At 38.7% G+C, this 27,211-nt stretch overlaps 1 protein-coding gene across 4 annotated transcripts in view; it reads left to right on the top strand.

Moving 5' to 3' along the window:
• The window catches only part of cfap70 (cilia and flagella associated protein 70), a 68,421-nt gene that overhangs the window by 10,707 nt on the left and 30,503 nt on the right, over positions 1-27,211 (top strand). For 2 of the 4 annotated variants that reach the window (XM_073944158.1, XM_009299210.5), the window contains exons 9-16: positions 5,864-5,998; positions 6,955-7,104; positions 12,319-12,393; positions 12,488-12,579; positions 12,677-12,737; positions 22,197-22,379; positions 24,351-24,482; positions 26,931-27,056. In XM_073944158.1, the coding sequence (XP_073800259.1) occupies positions 5,864-5,998; positions 6,955-7,104; positions 12,319-12,393; positions 12,488-12,579; positions 12,677-12,737; positions 22,197-22,379; positions 24,351-24,482; positions 26,931-27,056 (954 nt within the window). Of the gene's footprint in view, positions 1-5,863; positions 5,999-6,954; positions 7,105-12,318; positions 12,394-12,487; positions 12,580-12,676; positions 14,056-14,136; positions 16,582-22,196; positions 22,380-24,350; positions 24,483-26,930; positions 27,057-27,211 lie in introns of those variants that run through there. The other 2 variants (XM_009299211.5, XM_073944159.1) reach the window with 2 other exon arrangements.

Here is a 27,211-nt window from a genome sequence, read left to right as displayed (position 1 = left end):
GGAGAGGAGGGTGAAAAAAAAACAGAAAAAAAAAAACATAAATCATAACACTGGCGTACTTGCATTTCTTTTGTGTGTCTGTTTTATTTCCACTGGCGACTCCTAGAGGCAGTTAAATTAGTGTTAGTGTTAAATTGCGCACTACAAAGTGTCTAGCAGGTATATAAGGTTTCCATACCATGCAGTTGACCAGCCAAACATTAAAGCACAATTTGCAGCGGCCAGTTTGCCCAATGTAATCAGAGCGATCGACTGCGGTCACATTGCTACAAAGGCGCCATCTGAAGATGAATTTGCATACGTGAATCAGAAACATTTCCTTTCAATAAATGTGCAAATAAAATTTGATGCACAGACTTATTAATGATTTCTACTTGTCGTCCTCGTGATGAAGAGTAGGCAAAATCTGATATGTAGCGGGGGGAAAAAGAAGAATGAGTTCATCAGACGCTGGATTCGAATCGAGTTCATGCTCGAACGTGTCAACATGCTGCCATGCATTTTACGAGCTACGCCACTCACGCAGCTATAGACACTACAAACTTTTACACCTATACATCGCACTATTTCTTTTTTAATCCACTCAGTGCGATGTTCAGACCCAACTGTGTTAACCGCATCAGCTAAACTCTCCCACTCTAATTTTTTCTTTTGTTATTAATTCCGGAGGACAAACTTGCAAATAACACCATTTATCTCCGGTCTACCTCCGAACATTCTGTTCAGAGTTTCTCTTCTTGTTTGCTTTTACCATTGCTTTTTTGTTTGGTTTTGCCAAAGTTGAGTCATTAGCATATTCATAGCATATTCAGGAGGCAGGGAGGGGTTTTGCGCTCGTGCATGTTGAGCTCAGTTTCGTGGTCATTCGGATGTACAAAGAGAATATGCGTGTGATTCGGCGTATGCAGTGTTTCATACATCTGAATTATGATGAGGCCCCAGATTTCTCTTGCTCTGAGTTCCTAGACTGCAGATATCCAGTTTGTAAAAAATATAGCTTCAAGTTCTCAAGATGAAGAAAAGACTTTATTATCCCGTTTAGGGAAACTAAAATTGCAGCAAGGTGCCATAAGACAGGCAAAGTTCCATGTACACATTACCAAAATATTACCGCACAACATACAATACATCATTTTTTAGATGCATCTCCCTCCCCCTGGACTCATTTAATGACCAAATGGCCACCATTATAAAAGAATTCCTGTGTCCTGCAAATAGGAACTCTAAAACGACGTCTGGATGGCAGCGGCTGAAACGAAAAGAGTTCAATGAGTGATCCGGGGTGCATAAGATACCCTGATCTCCCCTTAAAAAATAATTACGGTAAATTACCATTGGACTAGTTTGGTTAAAACTGAAGATCTTGCTGCCACCTTCACAAGGCTACTCAACCTGTTCTTATTTGACACACTTATGGAACAAAATCAATGCCTAAAGTCTTGAATTAAAAAGCTTGTTGAATATCACAAACTGAAAAAAATAATACACCGTATTAACAAGTTCTTGCATTTTAATGACTTGAATTCCAGGGTTTGTATTTTTAGGTCATGAAATTTAACATATCTGTTTATTTAAGCTGTGAATATTTCAACGAAAAATATTTCAAACACGTTTTCATACTTAAAAATTCAATAATTCATATTCAATATTCAGATTTCACTTAAAAAATATTCAATACATTTTAAAAATACGATGTATAATATTCAAAAGGTCATTTTCAGTTCATTTTATTTCAGTTCTAATATTCGCTTCCATAAATTCAGTGGATCAAATTCGACTGATAAAATTCAACATTACATCCGGGAACTGCAGGAGAAGCAATAGATTGCAGAGTGAAGATCGCCAGCTGCTCTAGCTTTCACCAGCAGGTGGAGATGGAGTAATGTAAGATTTTTTAACCCAGTAAACAGGCGAGAAAAAGGCTAATAAAGGCACAAAAAGTAGCATATAATTTTAATATCAATGCCTTGGACATTATAAATAATAAAAAGTATGAGTAAAATGAGTAAATGAGGTTTTAGTCATCTATATTTGCCCTTATGTAACGGAAGCCAGCTGGTGATCGCGTAAAGCTCACTCCTCGGATCCAGGGACAGACGTTGTTCTGCAATCTTATCGGAGCTTGTCTCCCATGCTGGCTCGTTACCTGCTCGGACCGGTGCGGTTACTTGCACATAAACCGTCTTTTGATGAATATGATGTTAAACATTGTCTATCTTTATTGACTCTTTCTTCCATAGACGCGAAGTATTATATTGACAGCTAAAGAATATAAACGTAAGAGAAACAGGAGAGGAAATATTATAATAATAATAATACAAAATAGATAAACATTGACAGGGCTAAGAACAATTACGAACAAAGATTTTCAAAACCAGAGAGATTTTATCAGGATGTCACAAAACAGTTTACTTGGAACTGTTAAACAGTGTTCAGGTATGATTTAAGGTTGGTTATGGATGGGGCGTCTAATTTAAAATAATTTAACATGCGAATGCATTAAAGGAGTGTCTTCAGTTATTCATACAGAACCGTCTAATATGGCATAACTATAAGGAGTAATGTTTGCGCTGTTTAAACGCAGCTATGTCAGGATTGGGATAGGTTATACATTTTCATCATTTAAATTATTATTATGATTGTTAATATTATTAGGTATGACATTTATTTGGCCTATTGCGCTTAAATAAGTCATCTGTAATTCTAAATTAATATTTCTATTTATCCTTTTTATCACTCTGCCTGTCTTTCTCTTCTTTTTTCTAATTTTTTGGGGTTCTGCCATGGTTAAACGTTTGCAAAATGTCTTAGTTTGTCCAGATTATTGTTTTATTGTTATGTAGCCTATAGGCGAGAAAAAGGTATTAACGCAAAAGTGTCAATGTCGCAGCCAATGATAAGTAATAAAATGAGTCGCCTGTGGTTTGATAATAGGCAGTTATAACTGACTTTAATTTGTTTTTATTAAATGAGAAAACCGTTATTAATAACTTTGCAGCGACCGTTTGTATTTTATGATTAGCAATGTTGATCTTTTTTGCAGTTATTAAACATATAAACTTATTTAAACTGGTTTAAATTTAATGTAGTTGTCACTTCAGCTAGTTTCATAAGATTATGTTTATAATGCGTGGTTTGACATGCGTGGTTGAGGGGTTCCTGCAAAGCAGCTCAATGTTCATCCTCATGGGTTATTACTGAGCATTAATCGCCATCTACTGGAAAGAATGTATTTGCTCATTTATTCTATTAACTCTTTTCTGCAAGTGTGTTTTATGATTTCACAAAGTCAAACCATTATGTTTTTATTTTATATTTTGAGATGATCATATTTAAATAAACAATTGCTAGGGTAGCTAATAGTTTCTTTTTTCTTATTTAAAAAAAAAAATCAGTAGCCTATAAAATCATAATTTTTGCTTGACAAAGTTATTGGTTTAGGATTCTGGATGCATTTTTGCTGTGTTGGAAACTCATAAGCTCACACTAATCAATTATATTATCAGAAATGACAGATATAAGAAATCCATTAATATTCATCACTCTTTTTACAATTATACAAGCAATTTCTCGCAGACATCAGCTCCACTTTCGGAAATGGTAAACAGCGAGGTGTTATTCATATAAGCCCAAGCATGACATATGTCATGATAAATATAATAATCGAAACACTCTTGTAGGCTATTCTTGTGCTTGGCCAAATGTCATGACTTTCACTTTCATTTTACATTATTATGCACAAGCCCAGATATCATCTGAAACTTTGGAAGAATTCCTATCATATATTGGCAGCCATCCAGCATCTCTTAATCAGTTTGCTGTGGGGCGCTGACTCTGACTGGCCACCGGAGCTTGCGGCCACTCGTTCAACTTTGTCGTGAGCAAGTCGCACCGCACATGCATAAAAACGTCAATCATTTCATTCATTCATCAATTCATTCATTTTCCTTCTGCTTCGTCTCTATTTTAGAGGAAAAGATAATCTGGACAAACTAAAGACATTTTGCAAACGTTTAACCGTGGCAGAACCCCAAAAATTCGAAAAAAAAAGAAGAGAAAGACGATAGCAAAGTGATAGCTAAAAAGGATAAATAGAAATATTAATTTAGAATCACGGATGACTTATTTAAGCACATAGCCCAAATACATGTCATAAAATAATAATATTAACAATCATAATTTAAATAATGAAATTATAACCTATCCCAATCCTGACATAGCTGCGTTTAAATAATAACTGAAGACGCTCCTTTAATGCATTCGCACATTATATTAAATTATTTTAAATTAGACGCCCCATCCATAACCAACCTTAAATCATACCTGAACACTGTTTAACAGTTCCAAGTAAACTGTTTTGTGACATCCTGATAAAATCTCTCTGGTTTTGAAAATCTTTGTTCGTAATTGTTCTTAGCCCTGTCAATGTTTATCTATTTTGTATTATTATTATTATTATAATATTTCCTCTCCTGTTTCTCTTACGTTTATATTCTTTAGCTGTCAATATAATACTTCGCGTCTATGGAAGAAAGAGTCAATAAAGATAGACAATGTTTAACATCATATTCATCAAAAGACGGTTTATGTGCAAGTAACCGCACCGGTCCGAGCAGGTAACGAGCCAGCATGGGAGACAAGCTCCGATAAGATTGCAGAACAACGTCTGTCCCTGGATCCGAGGAGTGAGCTTTACGCGATCACCAGCTGGCTTCCGTTACATAAGGGCAAATATAGATGACTAAAACCTCATTTACTCATTTTACTCATACTTTTTATTATTTATAATGTCCAAGGCATTGATATTAAAATTATATGCTACTTTTTTTGCCTTTATTAGCCTTTTCTCGCCTGTTTACTGGGTTAAAAAATCTTACATTACTCCATCTCCACCTGCTGGTGAAAGCTAGAGCAGCTGGCGATCTTCACTCTGCAATCTATTGCTTCTCCTGCAGTTCCCGGATGTAATGTTGAATTTTATCAGTCGAATTTGATCCACTGAATTTATGGAAGCGAATATTAGAACTGAAATAAAATGAACTGAAAATGACCTTTTGAATATTATACATCGTATTTTTAAAGGGTATTGAATATTTTTTAAGTGAAATCTGAATATTGAATATGAATTATTGAATTTTTAAGTATGAAAACGTGTTTGAAATATTTTTCGTTGAAATATTCACAGCTTAAATAAACAGATATGTTAAATTTCAGGACCTAAAAATACAAACCCTGGAATTCAAGTCATTAAAATGCAAGAACTTGTTAATACGGTGTATTATTTTTTTCAGTTTGTGATATTCAACAAGCTTTTTAATTCAAGACTTTAGGCATTGATTTTGTTCCATACACACTCAGATTACCGTACCAAGCTACAATGCAAAAAGATAAAACGGATTTAATAAATTGTTTATAAAACTGTCATCATAGAGGTACAAACCCCAAATGATTTAAGTTTCCTCAGTCTTTGTTGAACTTTTTATAGACAGCCTGGGTGTTAGGTTGGAATGTCAACATGTTGTCGATAACGTCCCCTACATATTTATGTGTGTCAATAATTTTTAAAATTCTAAAATTCAAAACCAGACATTTGGATTGTGAAATTCAGATAGCACAGAGAGTACAGTAGGTCAGGGGTCATCAACAGTGAAGAGTAGATGATCACCAAAAAGTCAAAGCCAGTTGCAGAGCTGGGTGCAGCTTAGGAGGACGCCATTTTTCTGCATAACCATGAATCCATCAGTGATAATGCATTTATATATATATATATATATATATATATATATATATATATATATATATATATATATATATATATATATGTATATATATATATATAAACACTGTTGTTTGTGTGCTATAGGGGGAGGAAGAGATACAGATCTCATTTCATGGAGTGGTGTACATGGATCTGGTGCCATTGTTGTACCCTGGAGTGCGGCGTATACACGGAGTGTACAGAATCTACCCATTTTGTGAGGCTGATCTGCTAAATAAGGTGAGCAAACAGGATTCAAAACCACATAAAAATGAACCATGCATCAAATCAAGATCACAAATGATGAAACCAATGACTTAAAGGGGCAGAATGTAAGTTTTGCTGCTAGACTGTGTGTATTTACAACAAACAAAGGCGTAGTTTGATGATGTCGTGACTAAGTGTGAAATCATGGGAGTTGTAGTCTTAATTACATCCTATGGGACTGCTGCAGAAATCCCATCATAGGCTCATCCTGAAAACGTAGCCCTATAAATAATTCTGGAGATCACAAATTATGTAGCCAGAGCTACATATAACTGCATTTTGTCTTTAAAATGAATGCTACGGGGCAGTATGATACCTCTGTATGGGCGGCTTTCCCACTGTTATCAGTTGTACTAGTTAGCTTGCCATGTACATCGGCGGACTTGAGATGCAGAGAGGAGTTGACCTTGACGAAGGGGTTCAAGTATGGCGAAGAACGGTTCCAGAAAATAGGTAGTAGACAAAAACATAAGCCCAAAAGTAAAATAAACAAGTAAATAACATGGTGAAAATGTGGTAAAATCTAAAAACGTGGTGAGAATCAAACAAGGGCTTTTCTTTTTCTGGATTGCTTTTTAAAACTGTCGGATAGGTTTAGGGAAGTGGGTGGACAGGTCAATCTGTGCTTTTGAATACACTATTTTACTGAGGGGCCCACCCTCAGTCAAACAGTCAGTCAGTCAGTAAGTCGAAAGCAGCCTCTGGTGGACTTACGCAAGTACAGCAGACGTGTATGGCACTCGCAAGAGAAATTTGAGGTGTGAAAAGGCATACACATCGGCATCTGGTGGAGTCGTGACAAAAAAACTGAAGAAAAAAAAAACGTACCTCCTGAGACGTATTTGGTGCTCTCCAAAAATGCATATAGCGGTACGTTATATTATCATTAGATTATTTGGCTGCTAATCTTTTCCTATGTGTTGTTGCAGACTCAGAGGACACACAGTGTTCTGAAGGAGTACATCAGAGCAGCACCACCACCGGGCCGCGCTCGTGCCAATTCCTCCGTCAGCTCTATAAAGGCATTTCAGACTAAAAACATGGAGAACCAAAGAGGAAACAATGATATTTTCAAAAAGGTACCAAAAACAAACACAACTGGGTTTTGAGCAGGTTTCAAAGTACATGTTTTTCTAAGCAATAAGTTATATTTTGCTTGTCAGTAATACAGTGTTATTAAACAAATAATTAATGAATCAATCAATAATCAAACAATTATGAAAAAAACAGTAGAGATTATTGCATCATATTCTGCCCCATTTTCAGCCGTTCGCATTCTCATCAAAATACTCTTAGATAAACTTGAAAGACTGTTGTCAAAAGACAATGCTTTTTTTTAATCAGATTTGAAAAGCATGGCTGTTTTAAAAATCTCTCTCACACAAACACATTTGTTGGTATTGGTGGTTTATGAGGACTTTATTACTCCATAGGCACTTATTATAAGACTTTACGCTACCCCTAACCCAGGGGTCGGCAACCCGCGGCTCTAGAGCCGCATGCGGCTCTTTAGCGCTGCCCTAGTGGCTCCCTGGAACTTTTTCAAAAAATGTTTGAAAATGGAAAACGATGAGGGAGGTAAATATATTTTTTGTTTTAATATGGTTTCTATAGGAGGACAAACAATCTTAATGTTTTTCAATGCTGTAAAAGTGTGTAGAATATTTAATTTCAACATTTCTGTCAACGAAGATTTGCGTCATAGCCTGCGACACACGTTTCTATCAGCAGGGCGGGATGCCAGGCAGGTAGCTGTTGTAAACAAACCGGCGGCTGTGTGATGCGCCATGGAGCGCAAGCTGTCTTTGCCAAAGATGTACAGCGGGGCACGCTTTCTCATTTTCCCTCCCTGAGAGAATTCAAAGAAGCCCATCCCGATCACTCACTCAACGGTGATTATTTACAAGGTGCGATCGTTGATATGCAAACTGCATTTGAGAGCAGATTTTGCGAGTTGCGAAAGGAAAAAACGAGACTGTCTTTCCTTGACACACACCCTTGGAGATTGACCCTTCCTTGTTGAGCACATTCCCAGGAATGACTCGAGCTGATCTTGAAATGGAAATGGCAGACTGCGTTTTATTGCACTGTTGCCCAGATAAGGGGCACGTTGTGAACGTTAATTTTAATGTTGTTTTTTGGAATCCTCAAAATAAAATAAAAAAACATTTTAAAAAATCTGATTTCTTTATTGCATTTCTTTAATTTCATCAAAGCAAAACATAATGCAATAATATTGTAATGAAGTTAAACTTGATCATTAAACATAATTCATTAATATTGTAATGAAGTTAAACTTGATAATTAAACATAATGCATTAACATTATAATGAAGTTAAACTTGATCATTAAACAATTAATTAATATTGTAATGAAGTTAAACTTGAACATTAAACATAATTCATTAATATACTGTAATTAAGTTAAACTTGAGACGGCATCGTACAACAGAGTAGTCACGTGGCGCGTCACTCCCTACAGGATGCACTGCAGGGAAATGAACATTTAATCATGAAGGCTCAGTATGTATTTGTAGCCAATGAAGTCATTTTTATAGTAGGCTAATATAGCTAATATAAATACATACAGCATGTGTTGCCATCATTATAAGGCTTATATAAGGCTTTTAATTTTTTGCGGCTCCAGACATATTTGTTTTTGTTTTTTTTTGGTCCAATATGGCTCTTTCAACATTTTGGGTTGCCGACCCCTGCCCTAACCCCAACCCTCACAGGAAACAAATTTTGTATTTCAAAAGACCCTGTTAAATATGATTTTTAAGAGTTTTGATTTACAAGGACACAGGTCATGTCCTCATAAACCACCTTAAGTTGTATTACCTAGGTCATATCTTTGTCATTATTCAAATTTGTGTCCTCGTAATCCACCAAAACCAATACACACACACACATTCTCCAACAGAAAACAAATTTTGAATGTCAAAGGACCCAGTTAAATATGATTTTTAAGCATTTTTAATTGCGAGGACACAAGTCATGTTCTCATAAACCACCTTACGTTGTAATACCTAGGTCATATCACTATCATTATTCAAATTTGTGTCCCCGAAAACCACCCAAACCAGTACACACACACACACACACACACACACACACACAAAGCATACGTTTGTGCACAAACAAGCTGTCATCAAGTTTATGGGATAAGATCTTTTTGGAGCAGATGCCATCTCTTCCCCTTTCCGTACGGCACTGGGCCTCGTTTTTGATATCACCCCCTCCTAATTAAATCTGGATCTGTAACCGAGAAACGCTTCCCAAACCAATTAGCTGTAATAGCAGCAGATTGTGGGTTTTGGCGCGGCGTGGTGAATCATCATCTCCTCTGCTCATCTGACGCAGCAGAGCGCTCCGCCGACTGTGCATCTGACACCACAGCTGCCCGCTGGACAAATAACAGCCGCTCACACAACAGACACAAACACACACAGACACACACACACACCTTCAGCACATTTCCAGAAAAAGGCTTTTATCACTCTTTCATACCTAAACACATTTAATTGAGTTCTCAGATGTGTGTTTTACATCAAGCGTTTGTTCAGTTTTAATAGCACGTTTTGATATCATGGCAAATCTGAAATCTCACAGCTTGAGATTTTTTTTTATGAGATAAGAATATCCTAAAACTAAACGAAAGTTTAAAAGTTGATTTAGGTAATTTAAAAAAAAAATTCAAGTCATTTATTGTAAAGAAGGCTGCATTTATTTTTAGCAAAAATAGAGTTATAATAGTAGTAGTGTGAAATGATATTATTATTCATTTATTAATTTATTAATTTATTCAATTATTCATTCACTTTCCTTCAGCTTAGTCTCCATTTCAGAGGTCGCCATGGCAGAATAAACCACCAACTATTCTGGCATGTTTTATGCAGTGGATTCCCTTCCAGCTGCAACCCAGTTCTGGGAAACACCTATACACTCTAGCAATTACACTCATACACTACAGCCAGCCTAGTTTATTCAATTAACCTAAAGTGCATGTCTTTAGACTGTGGGGGAAACCGGAGCACCCGGTGGAAACCCACACCAACACGGGGAGAACATGCAAACTCCACATAGAAATGCTAACTGGCCCAGAGGCAACAGTGCTAACCACTGAGCCACCGTGCCACCCATATTATAATTCAAAATGTTACAAAATTATTCTGCATCATTATTATACACGTCAACATTGGGATGTGAATGTCGAAATGAAATGGAAGTTTAAATTGTCCTTTTTTCATCTGTTGTCACGTACAATTATTTGAAACTTATTTTTTAAATGATTGTTTAAACTATTATTCAAGATGAGTAAATAAAATTCTTATAATTTTTTTATATTGTTTTCAGTTGTCTTTGACGAAGTTAAAAACAGCAGCATATATTGAAAATAGGAATATTTTGTAATAATATAAATGTCGGTGACATGGTGGCTCAGTTATTAGCACTGTCGCCTCACAGCTATAAATTTGCTCGTTCGAGACCCGGCTGGGTCAGTTGGTATTTCTGTGTGAAGTTTACATGTTCTCTCCGTGTTGGCGTGGGTTTCCTCCGGGTGCTCCGGTTTCCCCCACAAGTCCAAAGACATGCGCTTTAGGTGAATTGAATAAGCTAAATTGGCCGTAGTGTATTTGTGTGAATGAGTGTATAGGTGTTTTCCAGTACTGGGTTGCAGTTGGAAGGACATCCACTTTGAAAAACATATACTGGATATACTGGCAGAACCAATAGGGGGACTGACTTTTACATTCTCTGACATACTTACTTATCAATAGATATTGATGCGTATTTGGGATATATTAATAAAATATAATAAAATTATTACTTGTCATTTTTTAAATATTTCTCAAGTACTGTTTAACATAAAGACAGTTGTTTTCAACCATTTTTAAAAAAAAACAATAGTTTTAATAAATCATTTTATTTATTTATTTTCCTTCAGCTTAATCCCTTTATTCATCTGGGGTGCCACAGAGAAATGAACCGCTAACTTACCTAGAATATGTTTTACACAGCGCATGCCCTTCCAGCTGCAACCCAGTACTGGGAAACATCCATGCACACCCATTCATACACATGTACGGCCAATTTAGTTTTTCAATTCACCTATAACGCATGTCTTTGGACTGTGGGGGAATCCGGAGCTCCCGGAGGAAACCCACACCAACACAGGGAGAACATGCAAACTCCACACAGAAATGTCAACTGACCCAGCTGGGACTCGAACCAGCGACCTTTTAGCTTTGAAGCAAAAGTGCTAACCACAGAGCCACTGTGTCACCCAATAATTAATTTATATTAACTAAATAATTTAGTCTTTGCCATGATGACAGTAGGCTACATCATATTTTTCTATTTATTTTGCAAGTTACTAGTATTAGGCTTAACTGGCTTAAATAAGTTAACCAGGCAAGGTAATGTTAATAAGAGAAGTCATTTAACAGCAGTGGTTTATAGGCAAAAAGATAATAATTTCACATTTTTGCCTGAAAATTTGATTTAAAAACGTTAAACCGCTTTTATTCCAGCCAAACTAGAGGAAGTAAGACTTTCTCTAGAGGAAAAAAGTATTATAGGAAATTTTGTTTAATAATTTGGATCCAATTTTAACGTCAGAAAATTAAAAAAGAGTCCCGCTGGGTTTAAATCACTGTGGACAAACACACTTCTCTGTCCAAACAGCGTCTAAAAGTTGATTTTGCATCATACAGTAGCTGCCCTTTATCATCACCTAAGATTAATAAATTATTTTATGGTGGTCGTTATTACATTGATTTTACTTAAAATAACTGATGTTAAAAAACAGAGCTGCACGGAGTTAATGAACAAAAGCCTATAAATAGTTAAATGAATTTTTACATTAGCATGTAAATATATGGGTGGCACGGTGGCAATTCTGAGTGGGGTTTGCATGTTCGCCCCATGTTGGTGTCGGTTTCCTCCGGGTGCTCTGGTTTCCCCCACAGTCCAAAGACATGCGCTATAGGTGAATTGGGTAAGCTAAATTGGCTGTAGTGTATGAGTGTGTGTGTGAATGTAAGAGTGTTTCCCTGTACTGGGTTGCGGTTGGAAGGGCATCCACTGTGTAAAACATATGCTGGAATGGTTGGTGGTTTATTCTGCTGAGGCGACCCCTGATAAATAAGGAACTAAGCCAAAGGAAAATAAATGAATTAATTTTTACTGTATTTTAAAGTGCCAACTATATCAATATTGTGCATGTTCATTATCGTGATGTATTGAATTATTGAATATCGGCATATATGTCTATCATACTTTTTTTTATAGCCGGATTCTCAGGGAAAACCAGCTCTGGCTGAGAATGTGAATGGACAGGAGCAACAGGTGAACACAGAGGGCCAGGTAAGCTCCCCTGTCAATCAAACAAACATCAGAGTAAAACAGAGAAGTGTGAAAATACTCTTGTTATAGAGTGAATTTTTTATTATCCTCTCAGATGTACGCCGATTCAAGATCATACATTATTATCGACATTTTTGTGGAAAAGCCACTGGTTCCAAAGAGACCACCGGAGGAGCTGGCCAAACGGTAACAGAAAGACTTTCATTCACAGTCAGAGCATTGGTTTGTCTTCAGATATGCCTGAAATGTGCTTCACAATGAAAGATTATTATGTGTTGTGCAGTGTGATGGAGCTGGTTCCACCAAGACCTCCTCTGCCTCGACGGCCAGCAGGAGCAGAACGAGTAAGAGATACGTTTCATCTTGTTTTTTAATATCCCTGTCATGTGTTTCTCTCACTGTCACATCTATGCACTTTAGCAGCATCTAGAACAGCAGCCTGTAAGTACATTTAAGATTTGTTTCAGTTGTTGTGTATGGTTTGAGGACTTGTTTCCAGCTGTTTGTGTAAAGTTGTAGGACATTTAAACTTGCTTTCAGTTGTGTATAATACTAGAAGTTGTTTAGCCACTGTTTCCTTGGTTACTATAAGAGCTTGTGTAGCGAACGCAGACGCGGTTCGCGTCGTCCGCCTCAGTTTCGGCCCTTGTTTTGACTCGGGAGGCGTGTCCAAACGCCAGGTAACCACTATATAGTGAGCACGGTAGCATTAGTCGGCAGGAGAAGCACTTTAGCAGCATCTAGAACAGCAGCCTGTAAGTACATTTAAGATTTGTTTCAGTTGTTGTGTATGGTTTGAGGACTTGTTTCCAGCTGTTTGTGTAAAGTTGTAGGACATTTAAACTTGCTTTCAGTTGTGTATAATACTAGAAGTTGTTTAGCCACTGTTTCCTTGGTTACTATAAGAGCTTGTGTAGCGAACGCAGACGCGGTTCGCGTCGTCCGCCTCAGTTTCGGCCCTTGTTTTGACTCTCGAGGCGTGTCCAGCTGAATTCAATCAGCTAGTGCTTTGGGGTTATATAAACAACTAGTTCACCGCGGCAGCGGTCGCGGCAGCCTCGTGTGAAGACCGCCTCGTGTGAAGACCGACGAGGGTAAAGACCATCGACTCTACCTGCGCGACTCCACCGAGCAAAGACACCGACAAAGCACTTGAGTACTTTACTGTATTGTTTTACTTCACACTTATTTTTTGTTGTCAGTGCACTTTTATTATGTGTTTTCTAATTCCTGTTGTTACTAACACTCGCAAAACACGGGAGGTGCGCTGCAGGCGTAATCCTCACAACCTTCGTTCAATACATGTATCTACTATTTCACAACTCTCTCTCTCCGTGGGCCTCTGGAATTGTCAATCAGCTGTTAACAAGGCTGATTTTATTACCTCCATAGCTACATATTCTGACTATAATCTCATGGCTCTAACTGAGACCTGGTTGAGGCCGGAGGACACTGCTACACATGCTACTCTTTCTGCTAATTTCTCTTTTTCCCACACTCCTCGTCAGACAGGGAGAGGGGGTGGGACTGGACTACTAATTTCCAAAGAATGGAAATTTACTCTGATACCGTCCCTGCCAACAATCAGCTCCTTTGAATTCCATGCAGTCACCATTATCCACCCCTTCTACATAAATGTGGTTGTCATCTACCGCCCACCAGGTAAATTAGGTCACTTCCTAGATGAACTGGATGTTCTTCTCTCATCTTTTTCTAATTTTGCCACTCCCTTATTGGTGCTAGGTGACTTCAACATTTACGTTGACAAACCGCAAGCTGCAGACTTTCAGACTCTGCTTGCCTCTTTTGACCTAAAAAGAGCACCTACTTCTGCTACCCACAAATCAGGTAATCAGCTAGACCTTATTTACACACGACACTGCTTCACTGATCAAACAATAGTAACTCCACTACAAATATCTGATCATTTCCTTCTGTCTCTCAACATCCACATTACTCCTGAGCCGCCACACACTCCAACACTGGTTACCTTTCGCAGAAACCTACGATCTCTCTCACCCAATAGACTATCCACCATTGTTTCAGACTCTCTTCCTCCATCTCGCAAACTCACTGCACTTGATTCGAACAGTGCCACTAATACACTCTGCTCCACACTAGCATCATGTCTAGACCGATTATGTCCTCTTGCATCCAGGCCAGCCCGTGCCAGTCCTCCTGCACCCTGGCTCTCGGATGCTCTCCGTGAGCATCGCTCAAAACTTCGGGCTGCAGAGAGAATTTGGCGGAAAACTAAAAATCCTGCACATCTCTTAACATACCAAACTCTTCTGTCCTCTTTCTCAGCTGAGGTTACTTCTGCAAAGCAGACGTATTACCGTCTGAAAATCAACAATGCCACTAATCCTCGCCTACTTTTTAAAACATTTTCCTCCCTCCTCTATCCTCCTCCTCCACCCGCATCCTCCACACTTACTACTGATGACTTTGCTACATTCTTCTGCACCAAAACTGCAAAAATCAGTGCTCAATTTGCTGCACCTACAACAAACACGCAAGATACAACACCAACACCACACACACTCACCTCTTTTTCTCAGCTCTCTGAGTCTGAGGTGTCCAAACTTGTGCTATCTAGCCATGCAACCACCTGTCCACTCGATCCCATTCCCTCTCATCTCTTGCAAGCCATCTCTCCTGCAGTCATACCAACACTGACTCACATAATTAACACATCTCTTGACTCTGGTTTATTCCCCACTACATTTAAGCAGGCTAGGGTAACCCCACTGCTAAAGAAACCCAACCTGGACCATACGCTACTTGAAAACTACAGACCAGTATCCCTGCTTCCATTCATGGCCAAGATTCTGGAGAAAGTAGTGTTCAATCAAGTCCTGGACTTTCTTACTCAAAACAATCTCATGGACAACAAGCAATCCGGCTTTAAGAAAGGCCACTCAACTGAGACTGCCCTGCTCTCGGTCGTGGAGGATCTCAGACTGGCTAAAGCAGACTCTAAATCATCAGTCCTCATTTTGCTGGACTTGTCAGCTGCTTTTGACACTGTCAACCACCAGATCCTGCTATCTACGCTTGAGTCACTGGGCGTTGCGGGCACTGTTATACAATGGTTTAGATCTTACCTCTCTGACAGGTCATTCAGGGTGTCTTGGAGGGGAGAGGTGTCCAACCTACAGCATCTAAACACTGGGGTACCTCAAGGCTCTGTTCTTGGGCCACTTCTCTTCTCCATCTACACATCATCTCTAGGACCAGTCATCCAGAGACATGGATTCTCCTACCACTGCTATGCTGATGACACCCAGCTATACCTCTCTTTTCATCCTGATGATCCCTCGGTTCCAGCTCGTATCTCAGCCTGCCTGTTGGATATTTCACACTGGATGAAAGATCATCATCTTCAGCTGAACCTCGCAAAAACGGAAATGCTTGTAGTTTCTGCCAACCCGACTCTACACCATAACTTTTCAATCCAGATGGATGGGGCAACCATTACTGCATCCAAAATGGTGAAAAGCCTTGGAGTAACGATTGATGACCAACTAAACTTCTCTGACCACATTTCTAGAACTGCTCGATCGTGCAGATTTGCACTCTATAACATCAGAAAGATCCGACCCTTCTTATCTGAACATGCAGCTCAACTCCTTGTTCAAGCTCTTGTTCTCTCCAAACTGGATTACTGCAACTCTCTACTAGCTGGGCTTCCAGCTAACTCTATCAAGCCTCTTCAACTGCTCCAGAATGCAGCAGCACGAGTTGTCTTCAATGAACCTAAACGAGCACATGTCACTCCGCTGCTAGTCCGTTTGCACTGGCTGCCAGTTGCTGCTCGCATCAAATTCAAAACTCTGATGTTTGCCTACAAAGTGACTTCTGGCCTAGCACCTTCTTATCTGCACTCACTTCTGCAGATCTATGTGCCCTCCAGAAACTTGCGTTCTGTGAATGAACGTCGCCTCGTGGTTCCATCCCAAAGAGGGAAAAAATCACTTTCGCGAACGCTCACGCTCAATCTGCCCAGTTGGTGGAATGAACTCCCTAACTGCATCAGAACAGCAGAGTCACTCGCTATTTTCAAGAAACGACTAAAAACTCAACTATTTAGTCTCCACTTCACTTCCTAAGCTGCAATTGCCTCTTTGAATATCACACTAATTGTACAAAAAAAAAAAAAAAAAAAAAAAAAAAAAAAAAACTACTAACACTTCCCTTCTTAGACTTTACAGACCTGAAACTTGCCTTTAGTACTTATTCATTGTTGCTCTTAGTTGTGTAAATTGCTTCCTTGTCCTCATTTGTAAGTCGCTTTGGATAAAAGCGTCTGCTAAATGACTAAATGTAAATGTAAATGTATGCGAAAATCATTTATCTAAAACAGTTTACACAAGGCCATATTTCACTTCACAAAAATATGAACTTTAACTTTTTCCCAGTACTGGGTTGCAGCTGGAAGGGCATCCTCTGCGTAAAACATATGTTGGAATAGTTGTCCGTTCATTCTGCTGTGGTGACCCCTGATTAAGGGAAGGCCGAAGGTAATGAATGAATGTCAGTCAAGTTAACTTTTTGTCAGTTGATTTAGAGCTGTAATCAGGCCATAAAAGTTAGGCCCAATAGGGCCCGAGCCCGACAGAATACAGCCTGAGGCCCCATTTACACTAATAAGTTTCCGTTTTAAAATGCATAAGTTTTGCTATGGTTACGCCATCCATCCACACTACGCCGGAGTTTTCGAGAGCCGAAAATTAGGTGTTTTGGAAACGCTGGAGAGGCCGTTTTCATTCTAAAACGCTGCTGCTTCGTCTAAAGCCTGGTTTATACTTCTGCGTCAAGTGACCAGTGTAACTCACGGCGCAGGCAACGCGCGCAGCTGTGCATTTATACTTCTGCGCGCTGTCTCTGTTGGTCTGCATTAACACTTCCGAAACGCTAGTTGGCAGTAAGATGTAAATGTTGCTCTGTGTCGAGTTTCTTCGCTTCTGTTTTGCTTTTCCTGAACACTTCCTGGTTGTACAAGTGACTCAATCTCGCTCATTTTGAGGCAGAAACCGGCGGACGTGGAACAACTTTAACTATGAGGTAAACACAAAACAGAACTTTTCATCCGGAGCTCCTACACGGAACTCCACACTTGTAAACAATCGATCGCGCCATTCGCGCGGCTCTCGGTCCCGCCCAGACTTGTCAGCGCTACCAAGCCGACCAATCACAGAGCTTGCGCTACGCGTCGTTGCGACGTGTAGTTACAATTTTTGAGAGGTGCACGTCAGCCACACCGACGGCCACGGCAAAGGGCTATGCGTCAGCACCGTAGCATACGCCGGCGTTTGACGCAGAAGTATAAATCAGCCTTTAGTGTGGATGGGGGAAAACGGAGACATCTGAAAACGGAAACATCTGAACACGGAGGAACAAAGAAATTAAATAAGTCATCTGTACCATCTTAACATCTCAGCACTCTAAATAGGTCTAGGTACATACACTTAACCTTTAAATTGGCAAACACACCAATAAAAATAAGTCTTTCTTAAATTAAATTAAATTATAAATGAAGTCCTGCGCTTACTGAGGAGCACTGAACACTCTTTCACTGCTGCTGCTGCTACTGGCCGGGATCCAAACTGATCTGGCTAATTTTGCATGTTTTGGGTAGGATTGTTTGTTCATCTTTCACAAGCCAAGAACATCCATTTTATTTTCGCTGACAGCAGTTTCAATGTAGCGAGTGACCTCATCGACTTCCCTGTCAGCTTGCTGTACATTGCTGTTTAGCGCTCCACCATAATACGCAGTGTATGAGCGACTGCCGAAATACCTTGGCTGCTAGAATGACCATTCTTTTTGAACTGGCGGCTGGCCTGACCGCAGTTAAAATTAGCTTTTTTTGACTTCTCCGTCATCATTTGTTTCATCTTTGCAGGGATGGATTTTAATGTTGTAACAAACGATTTATTACTTTCTCGCGATAATCGAAATGTATCACATGACTGTTCATGTACCCAAGTTTATATCTATAACAAACACGATTAATGTAACCATTTTGAAGAAAGGGGCATGTTTTACTATAGCTTTTAGCGCAAGGGTGCCTGCATCTTGGAATATCGCTGTGTCTGACGTTAGGGGGTTGGTTCCATGACCTGAGGAGGGACAGACTGGAAACCTGAATTTAACCCAATGCGTAAGGCTTTTGACATGCATCACAGGGCTGGTGCAAGACAACCATTTGTGGCTAATAATACAATTATATTTATGTTTTCTATTTTTCTTTTTAACAAATGAACAACCGTTTGATTTTCCACTCACTGCCTGTCTAGGAGATTTACATTAAGACTTACGATTAAAACTATACATGAATTCTCGATTTACTAAGTCATGGCTGTGTGGTTTATTTTTAGACGTTCCCTTATTAAGTGGGTAATGTAAACAAAAAAACGTGTCAATATATGTTTGAACACAAACAGGAGGTCAAGGAGTGTAGAAAAGTGAAAGGTCGGGTACCGGACCTTGTTGAAGACCAAGTAGGCAGCATAGTAGCATGGAATAAGGCGTGTCAAATGGCCATAGAGACCAGCATATTCCGTTAGGATGCTTAGAACTTCTGTTTACAGTGTTGTTGTGAATTTGTCTGGCTCACGGCACCAATACTGTAGTGAGATTCTAAGACGAGCCCAAAAACCAGGGAGAACTTTCGGGTATCTTCAAAGCAGAATCCTTTAAAAAGAAGAACTCAGCGTCGCTGTGGTGTCATCAAAAGAATGCTCAACTGGTACAGCAGGCATTCAGTTTAATACATTTTTACAGTCATTGAAACATGTAGGTGGGGACAGTCTAATCAAAGCATGCAAATTAAGTGTTGTTGTCGGCTAGGTAAATTGCCTTTCCAGATAAGTATCCATTCACAATACGTTTTAGCATGAAAACAGTGTGCAAATAATGTTTTGGAGACAGAACCTGTCCGACTAGTTGACCGGCTTGACCATTTGTTAGACAATAGACACAGCTGTGCTGTGAAACTGACAATCTGCATTACATTGGAGACAGTCAGGGCTCAGGAAACTAAGACATTTTAAGTTCTGTCACACCCTAAAATCAAAGAATATAACTTTTCAGTTATAGATTATATACATTTATATGCTCACAGTGTTTACAACTGTTAAATCTTGATCCGAAAATGGTTGTCAATACCATCTTGATTGGCTTACGGAATGTTTTTGTAATTCACAAGTTGGTAAATGATGACAGCAATTTTATTTTTGGGTGTCCCCTTAACTGAGTATTCACACCTCTGTTGTTTGGTTCGATTAAATCAAACTGAAATTATCTTCACCCTTTAGTGCAAATCTTTGGGGCAGTAAAAGTCATTGTGTTTGGTCCAGAACAAAGCAAGTTAACTTAAAGACTTTCTTGGTAAAGACAATTTTGAGGGATGTAAACAATAACAATGTTCCCAACGTTTTACCTGTGTCATTCATTCATTTATTTTGCTTCGGCTTACTTCCTTATTTATCAGGGGCCGCCACAGCGGAATGAACCGTCAATTATTCCAGAATGTGTTTTATGCATTGGATGTCCTTCCAACTGCAACCCAGTTCTGGGAAACACCCATACACTCTCACATTCACACACACACTCATACACTACGGCCTATTTAGTTTATTGAATTCACCCACAGAACATATCTTTGGACTATGGGGAAACCGGAGCACCCAGAGGAAACCCACACGAACACTGAGAGAACATGCAAACTCCACACAGAAATGCCAACTGGTCCAGCCGGGATTCAAACCAGCGACCATCTTGCTGAGAGGCAACCATGCTAACCACTTGACAACAAGCAGGAAATGTTCATGTGCCATTGACATAAGCACATTGAAATGGTCTATGCGAATACACTCAAAGTACTTGGTTTGTTCAAAGAGTCTGCACAGTGATTCAATGACTCACTCATGACAACACTTCTTGTTTTGTCCTTTCATCAAGCAGAGCTTTTGAACAAATCAGATGAGTGATTCATGCATTAAATGAATCAGATCTTTAGAACAAATCAGTTGAGTGACTCACTTATAAAGATGTTTATTTTTGTTCTCGAATTTCTCAGCCTTTAAAAATAAATAGCTTGAGTCAGTGGCTGATTTTTAAAGACAGAAATGTGTCACCACAATGTAACCTCCTGCAAAAAAAAACTCATAAGCAGGGCCAGACGAAATCTGCGGATGTTTCTCGCTATTTCTGTATTTTTTGTAAAAATCTGCAGATTTCTGCGGATTTATTTTGGGAGTATCATAACTAAAAACCTTAATTAGTGACATAAAAAGTAATACCTTTTTAACTTTTATGTAATGTTTAAATTGCAAATCTAATTAGATTCACTTTATTTGGTAAACAAAGCAAGTCTCTCATATAATATATATACTAAAAGACAGAAAATATTACTTTACAAACTGCATTGTACATAAATCAGATAAACATTTTCACATTTTCATAATATTACTGTAATTAATAAAAAAAACTAAATATATTTAGATATACACACATTTACTTCTGCAGAAAATCTGCAGAAATCTGCAGAAAATCAGCGGAATTCTGAACGTGCAGATTCCGCGTGGGCCTAAAAAGTAGGGGTGTCAAAATGAATTGTTTCTTCGGTGCACCGCGATGCAGATGCGGACAATTCGGTATCGGTTCAGTAATAATCATAACCGGTTATTATGTACTGACCTCATTTATCTCCTATGCTCTCTGTCGCGAGGGAGGTGAGCGCGAGTATTCACAACACTCAGCCAACTCAGGGCCGGCCTGTGGCAAAGGCACCATAGGCAAATGCTAAGGGCGCTGTATATCCAGGGGGGCGCCAGTAATGAGCGCGGTTCAGTTGGTTTTGTTTTCGATATTCCTGACACACATTCAGTGATAAACGGCATTAACTCAAAAACCTCTTACACTAAAAAGATCTAAACGTGTGTTTATTACAAAAAGACAAAGCTGGTTATGTTTCACAGCTGTCTTTCTTTTTTTTCGCTCCACATTACGAGCACTGCTCCGTTTAGCCCTCGCAATATGTGTTTAGCCGGGAGAGCTCCCGCTGGAAGGAGCTCTCAGTAAGGGACCGTCTGAAAAGTGCTTCTTTTTTTTTTTTTGGCTGCGCTCAGCTCGAGCTCTCCTGTTGCGAGGGCTTAAGTGTGTGTGTGTGTTTTTGTGTGTGTGTGTGTGTGTGTGTGTGTTTTTGTGTGTGTTTGTGTGTGTGTGTTTTTGTGTGTGTTTTTGTGTGTGTGTGTTTGTTTGGTGCTGTCTATGTTTTCGTATGTGTGTGAATGAGAGACAGTGTGGTGCTGTGTGTCTGTGTGTTTATACAGACAGTATATTATAGCCTCCCCCCTAAAATATAACACTGTATATGGAAAGCACCGTCAATGCACTGAGATGCACCGAGACATCGAATAATAACAAAATATTATTCATTATTCAAAATATTATAGATAACAAAAATAACCATCTTCATAAATGAGTTACTCAGCCGATTTGTTCAAAGGCGCTGATTCATTCAATTCAATGAAAAAACAAAACAAGAACTGTCGTTATGAGTAAGTCACTGAATCGCTGTGCCGATTCTTTAAAAAAGTATGTTTCTTTGAGTGTATTCATATTGACCATTTCAATGTGCTCATGTCATTGGCCCATGAACATTTCCTCATTAAAATTGATAAAAAAAAAATACAGGGTGGCTAATAATTCTGCTGTAAATTGATGAAAAATATGAGAAGTTCTTCATAAGACTGACTCCTAAACATTGATGATAATGTGCTGGATGTGTTCAGGCAGTGGAGGAGTACCAGTGTCAGATAGCCAGCGTGGCGGCTCAGGTGTTGGATCAGTACCAGCAGATGTTTGTGTCTGGTGGAAAAGCTCTGGATCCAGTCCTGCAGGAGCAGCGCAAACAGCAGCTGCTCGGAGAACTCAACTGCTCTGGCAAATACTTCGCCTTTAAGGAACAGATGAAGGTGAATTTTAGTCATGTGTGTTTTTTTTTCCTCTCATTTTATCTCTTTCCAACATAAATTAGTTTGTCGTGATTCTGCTTTTTTTCCTGTCATGTGTTCCACTGTGCTTGTGTTTGGTAATGTGATTCCCTTTGTTAGCTTTTTTTCGAACTAACATTCGTTAGTTTCTCCAGTGTTCACGCCCCTATTTAGGTTAGGTTAGGTTAAACTTTATTTGTCCCCGAGAGGAAATTTGTCTTGGGCAAAAAAGGTGCTACAACATTGCTCTAAACAGACAGTAAAAATAAATAAAACAAAACAATTAAGAACAAACAGTTAAGAACATACATTGTTTGCATTGTCAAGTGCTAGCGTACTACAGGAGCAGTGTTATTGGTAGATTTCAACAGTTTTATCGAGGTATGAACAAACGAAAGCTTCAGTCTATTAGTTTTACACATTGGCATTCTCAGTCTTTTTCCTGATGGTAGCAGCTGATATTCACTGAAAAGGGGATGTTTAGAATCAGCGCTAATACGTATCAGACTTTTCATAGCCGCCTGTTCGTATAGAGTCTGTATGGGCTCATATTGTTTTATTCCTATAATTTTCATGGCTGTTTTTTGCATATTTGTTATTAGTTAATCGTGTTCAGTGACTTTATACTCATCGGTTTTGGTTGTTCATTATCAGGTCTTATGCCATGGTCACACTGGAGTTTGAGCTTGTGAAATTCTGTCGTATGGTGTTGCGAAAAGTGGCGGGATTAAACAAGATGATTTGAAATTGAAAGAATGCGATTAATTGGTAGATTTTTTACATTTCTGTCCAGAGAGATCATGTTTTGATCCTCGATTGGTTTCATGCAGTCACGTGATGCGATTTTCGCAGGTCAGAGTTTACTAAGCTTGAACTTTGTAGCGCAACGAACTGCAAAACTTGCCGCACAAGCTTGCGTTTCCGGTCTGCCACATTTGCATGCATATGAATGGAAGTCTATGTGGCAAAAGTGCAGTGTGGCCGCGGATTTAGTCATCATTTTAATTGTCATTCTGTATAGTTGTCTCGTGTGGTTTGTTCCTGTGTTCATGTATGTTCTTGTGGAGATTCAGTAAAGAAACCCCCCCCAAAAGAATTTATATAATTGTTTTATAGACATTTTTAGAAAATTTTAAAGATGTTTTATGGGTTCTTATGCACTTGTTGAGTGCGCCCATATTAGTGTTTATATATATATATATATATGTGTGTGTGTGTGTGTGTGTGTGTGTGTGTGTGTGTGTGTGTGTGTGTGTGTGTGTGTGTGTTAGTTAGTTAGTTAGTTAATTAGCTTAGTTTTTCATTTAATATTTCTAAATCAGCTTCTTAAAAAAAAATATTTTATGTAATTAATATTTTGTGCTTTTTCCATTAATTATTTAGATTTTTATTTATTTATTTTTTTACATATATTTATTTTTATGGGCGTCACGGTGGCGCAGTGGGTAGCACAGTCGCCTCACAGCAAGAAGGTCGCTGGTTCGAGCCTTGGCTGGGTCAGTTTGAATTTCTGTGTGGAGTTTGCATGTTCTCACCGTGTTGGTGTGGGTTTCCTCCGAGTGCTCTGGTTTCCCCTATAGTCCAAAGACATGCGCTATAGGTGAATTGGGTAAGCTAAGTTGTCCGTAGTGTATGTGTGTGTATGGTTTCCCAGTGAGGGGTTGCTGCTGGAAGGGCATCCACTGCGTAAAACATGTGCTGGATAAGTTGGGGACTAAGGGACTAAGCCGAAAAGAAAATGAATGAATGAATGAATTTATTTTTATATGTGTATATTTTTTCATAAAATATTTTTTATTTTAATTAAATTAACATTTTTTATGTTTTTAATTTATTGTATGTAATATTTATTTTTAATTTAATTTAATTTATTTTAATTTAGTTTTGTTTTGTTTTGTTTTGTTTCAAATGAATCGGAATATGTCAATGAGACTGTGATGTTGTATATGGCAGTACTCTGTGGTGCGGATCGTAAGAGAGAAGATGTTTAGGACTGAAGCGTTCTCCGACCCCGAGCAGCTGCAGGCGTTTCTCAGTCAGCTCTATGTGTTCCTGGTGGACGAGATGCATGCGGCTCTCAATAAGGTGATCCCCCCCCCCACACACACACACACACACACACACACGCACAAAATAATCAAAACATTTCATTGCTGTAATTTGTTATGGGAGGCATCAATATTACAAGGGTCAAACTGGGGGTTATTGATCCCAACAACCTTTAAGGTGACAGTTCACCCATAAATGAAGATATACTGTTTATTCACTCACCCTCAGGCCATTCAAGATGTAGGTCATCTTCTTCTTTAGCTGAAGATTTTAGCTTATACTGTGATCCTCCTTGGTGATTTACAAAATTCAAGTCATTGATACTTTCAAGTCGATGAAACATACACGGTCAAAACAAAATTAGGTTATCAACAGTGGCTCCTGTCGATATCTCTTATGAAGTGTGCAAGAAACATGAGTATTAATTCTAGCTAGTTTTGTATAAAATGAACTGCCAAGGACTCCGATTTCAGATAACAACTTTATATAATAATCTAAGGAAGATGAAAACAGGTCAGATATCAACAAAAATGTTTTGATGAACTATTCCTTTAAAGTCCACATGAACTGGAAGCAGCAACGTTAAATGTGTGCAAGGGATTATCTTTCATTATCACACACGTTGTATTTTTTTACCTGCTTGCTTTTGCTTACAGTTATATTTTTTATTTATGGTTTATTTATAACACTTTACAATTGTCACGATCACCAGCAATCTAACAACCGGAGATCGCTGGTAAACACTCACACGAACTACAAATCCGCCATTTCATGGAATACATATTCAGTCATGCAACACACACACCTGCTCCAAGTCTCCACTTATTAGACTCCCACAGCTGATGCTGCTTATGGACTGATTACTGCACTACAAAAGCAGCACAAACACACTTAATGTTCCTGAGTCTAGTAAGCTGTATAGTGATCATTACTTAACAGTTTCCTCTTGCTCTGATTTCCGTGTTGTATTGATGGAGAAAGAAGCTTTCTGAACCAGTGAAGCGCTCGACTCAATTGTATCGGAAAAAGGTTTGTTACTCGAAGCTTTCTAAATCAGAGCTCGATGAGGACCTCTTCTGGTTCAAGTGAAGAAAAGCACTGTGTTGCAATAATGTCAAATGTTCACTACTGACCAACTCATTCATATAACTTTAGTAATACAACAACAGTAATATAAACAAATTACTCAATTACTGTAGTTTTTACACATAAGGTATGTTACATTACACCACCGATGACTGAAGTAAAATCCAAGGTATTCAAAAGCATTTACACATCTCATATTTAAACTAGTCCCGTTCTAAGCGGGGAACGAACCAGCGATTCCTGCATGGTAGGCGAATGCTCTAAGGCGGAAGCTAGATGAGGGATACATTTAAGCTGCACTCGCCAGCTGGTCTCCGTTAAACACAATACTACGATATGCAGGGGTTTTCTTTAAAGATCGTTGTAAAAAAAATACGCTAATACACTTTAGGTTCAAAACCTTTTTTACTATAAGTTACTATTGTATTTTAGTTTAATCACTGGTGTGTGGAACCGGTGCAGCACTTTGAAACAGTAGAAATGTATGTATTCGACGCCCAGTCTTTCGCTATACACTTTACTAACACACTAGGGTGTTTAAACATTTGAATCAAAATTCGAAGCAGTCACGTGGATATAAGCGAAAATAAAGCTTCGGACGTCACTGATTACGTGATGATGGCAAAACGAATCAAGCTCTGGTACACTGCTTCACTGCGAAATGTATCGTTTTTTTGATACACGCTTCGAAGCCTCGGCGCACAACGTCACATCACTATGTGTTAGACCTTGCCTTGTTTTGTTTATTCCTGTATGCTGCCTGCCTTTTGACTTCTTGCCTGCTATTACGACTACAACTCTGGATTGCCCATGTACGTCTGTTTGTTCCTGTTTTGACTATTGCTCTCAAAGACCTGCATAAGGATCCTCACTCTGTTGTCAGCGTCACTTCCAATGTTATAACAATAACATTGCTTTAATGGGAGATTAACTCCCCTTGTATGTGTAGTTAACTGGTGATTTGGAACATTTAGCCAAGACAGAAATGAATGAGGAGGCATGTGGACCTAACACAATATCTAAATTAAGTAATTTTAGGATGCCAAATCTATGCTTATATAATATGTTTTCCCAAAAACAAAATTGTGGCTAGTCAAAATGGTGAGTAATGTTGAAAAACTACTAACCACAGTGGTTGGTGATCACAAAAGTTAATGTGAATCCCTGGATATACTGTACATATTAAATTAATAAATATAAAGAGTCAGATTTCTTTATATCGTGCAGCCCTGTTCTGAGCCCAAATTAAGAATTTTGAACATCTAGATATATCTAAAATATCTTAATATATCTTAGGAGATTGGAACAACGCGTGGGTGAGTATCAATAACAGAATTTGGGTGAACTAACCCTTTAAGCACTGGTGTGTTATTTTGTTCTTTGCTCTTCGTGGTTCAGACCTTGTCAGTGGAGCCTCAGGAATTTCAAGCTGAATCTCCGCTCAGTTGTGTTCAGCTCAAACACTTCGCCAAAGAGGCTGAGCTCAACTCAGACTACCAGCTGGCAGAGCATTACTATCAGGAGGTACAGCATAACCACACTTCTGCTGCTGCAAAACAACATATGATCACACAGCGTCTGTCTTTATTCATTATAATTATATACTCGGCATGCTTTTTAATTTGTCTAAGTACAGTTGTTTAAAGTATGTTGTATTTCACTGGGTTATATTTCAACTA

Source organism: Danio rerio, chromosome 3 (assembly GCF_049306965.1).
Source record: "Danio rerio strain Tuebingen ecotype United States chromosome 3, GRCz12tu, whole genome shotgun sequence".
Taxonomy (NCBI): domain Eukaryota; kingdom Metazoa; phylum Chordata; class Actinopteri; order Cypriniformes; family Danionidae; genus Danio; species Danio rerio.
This window is presented reverse-complemented; position numbering and strand designations above follow the sequence as displayed.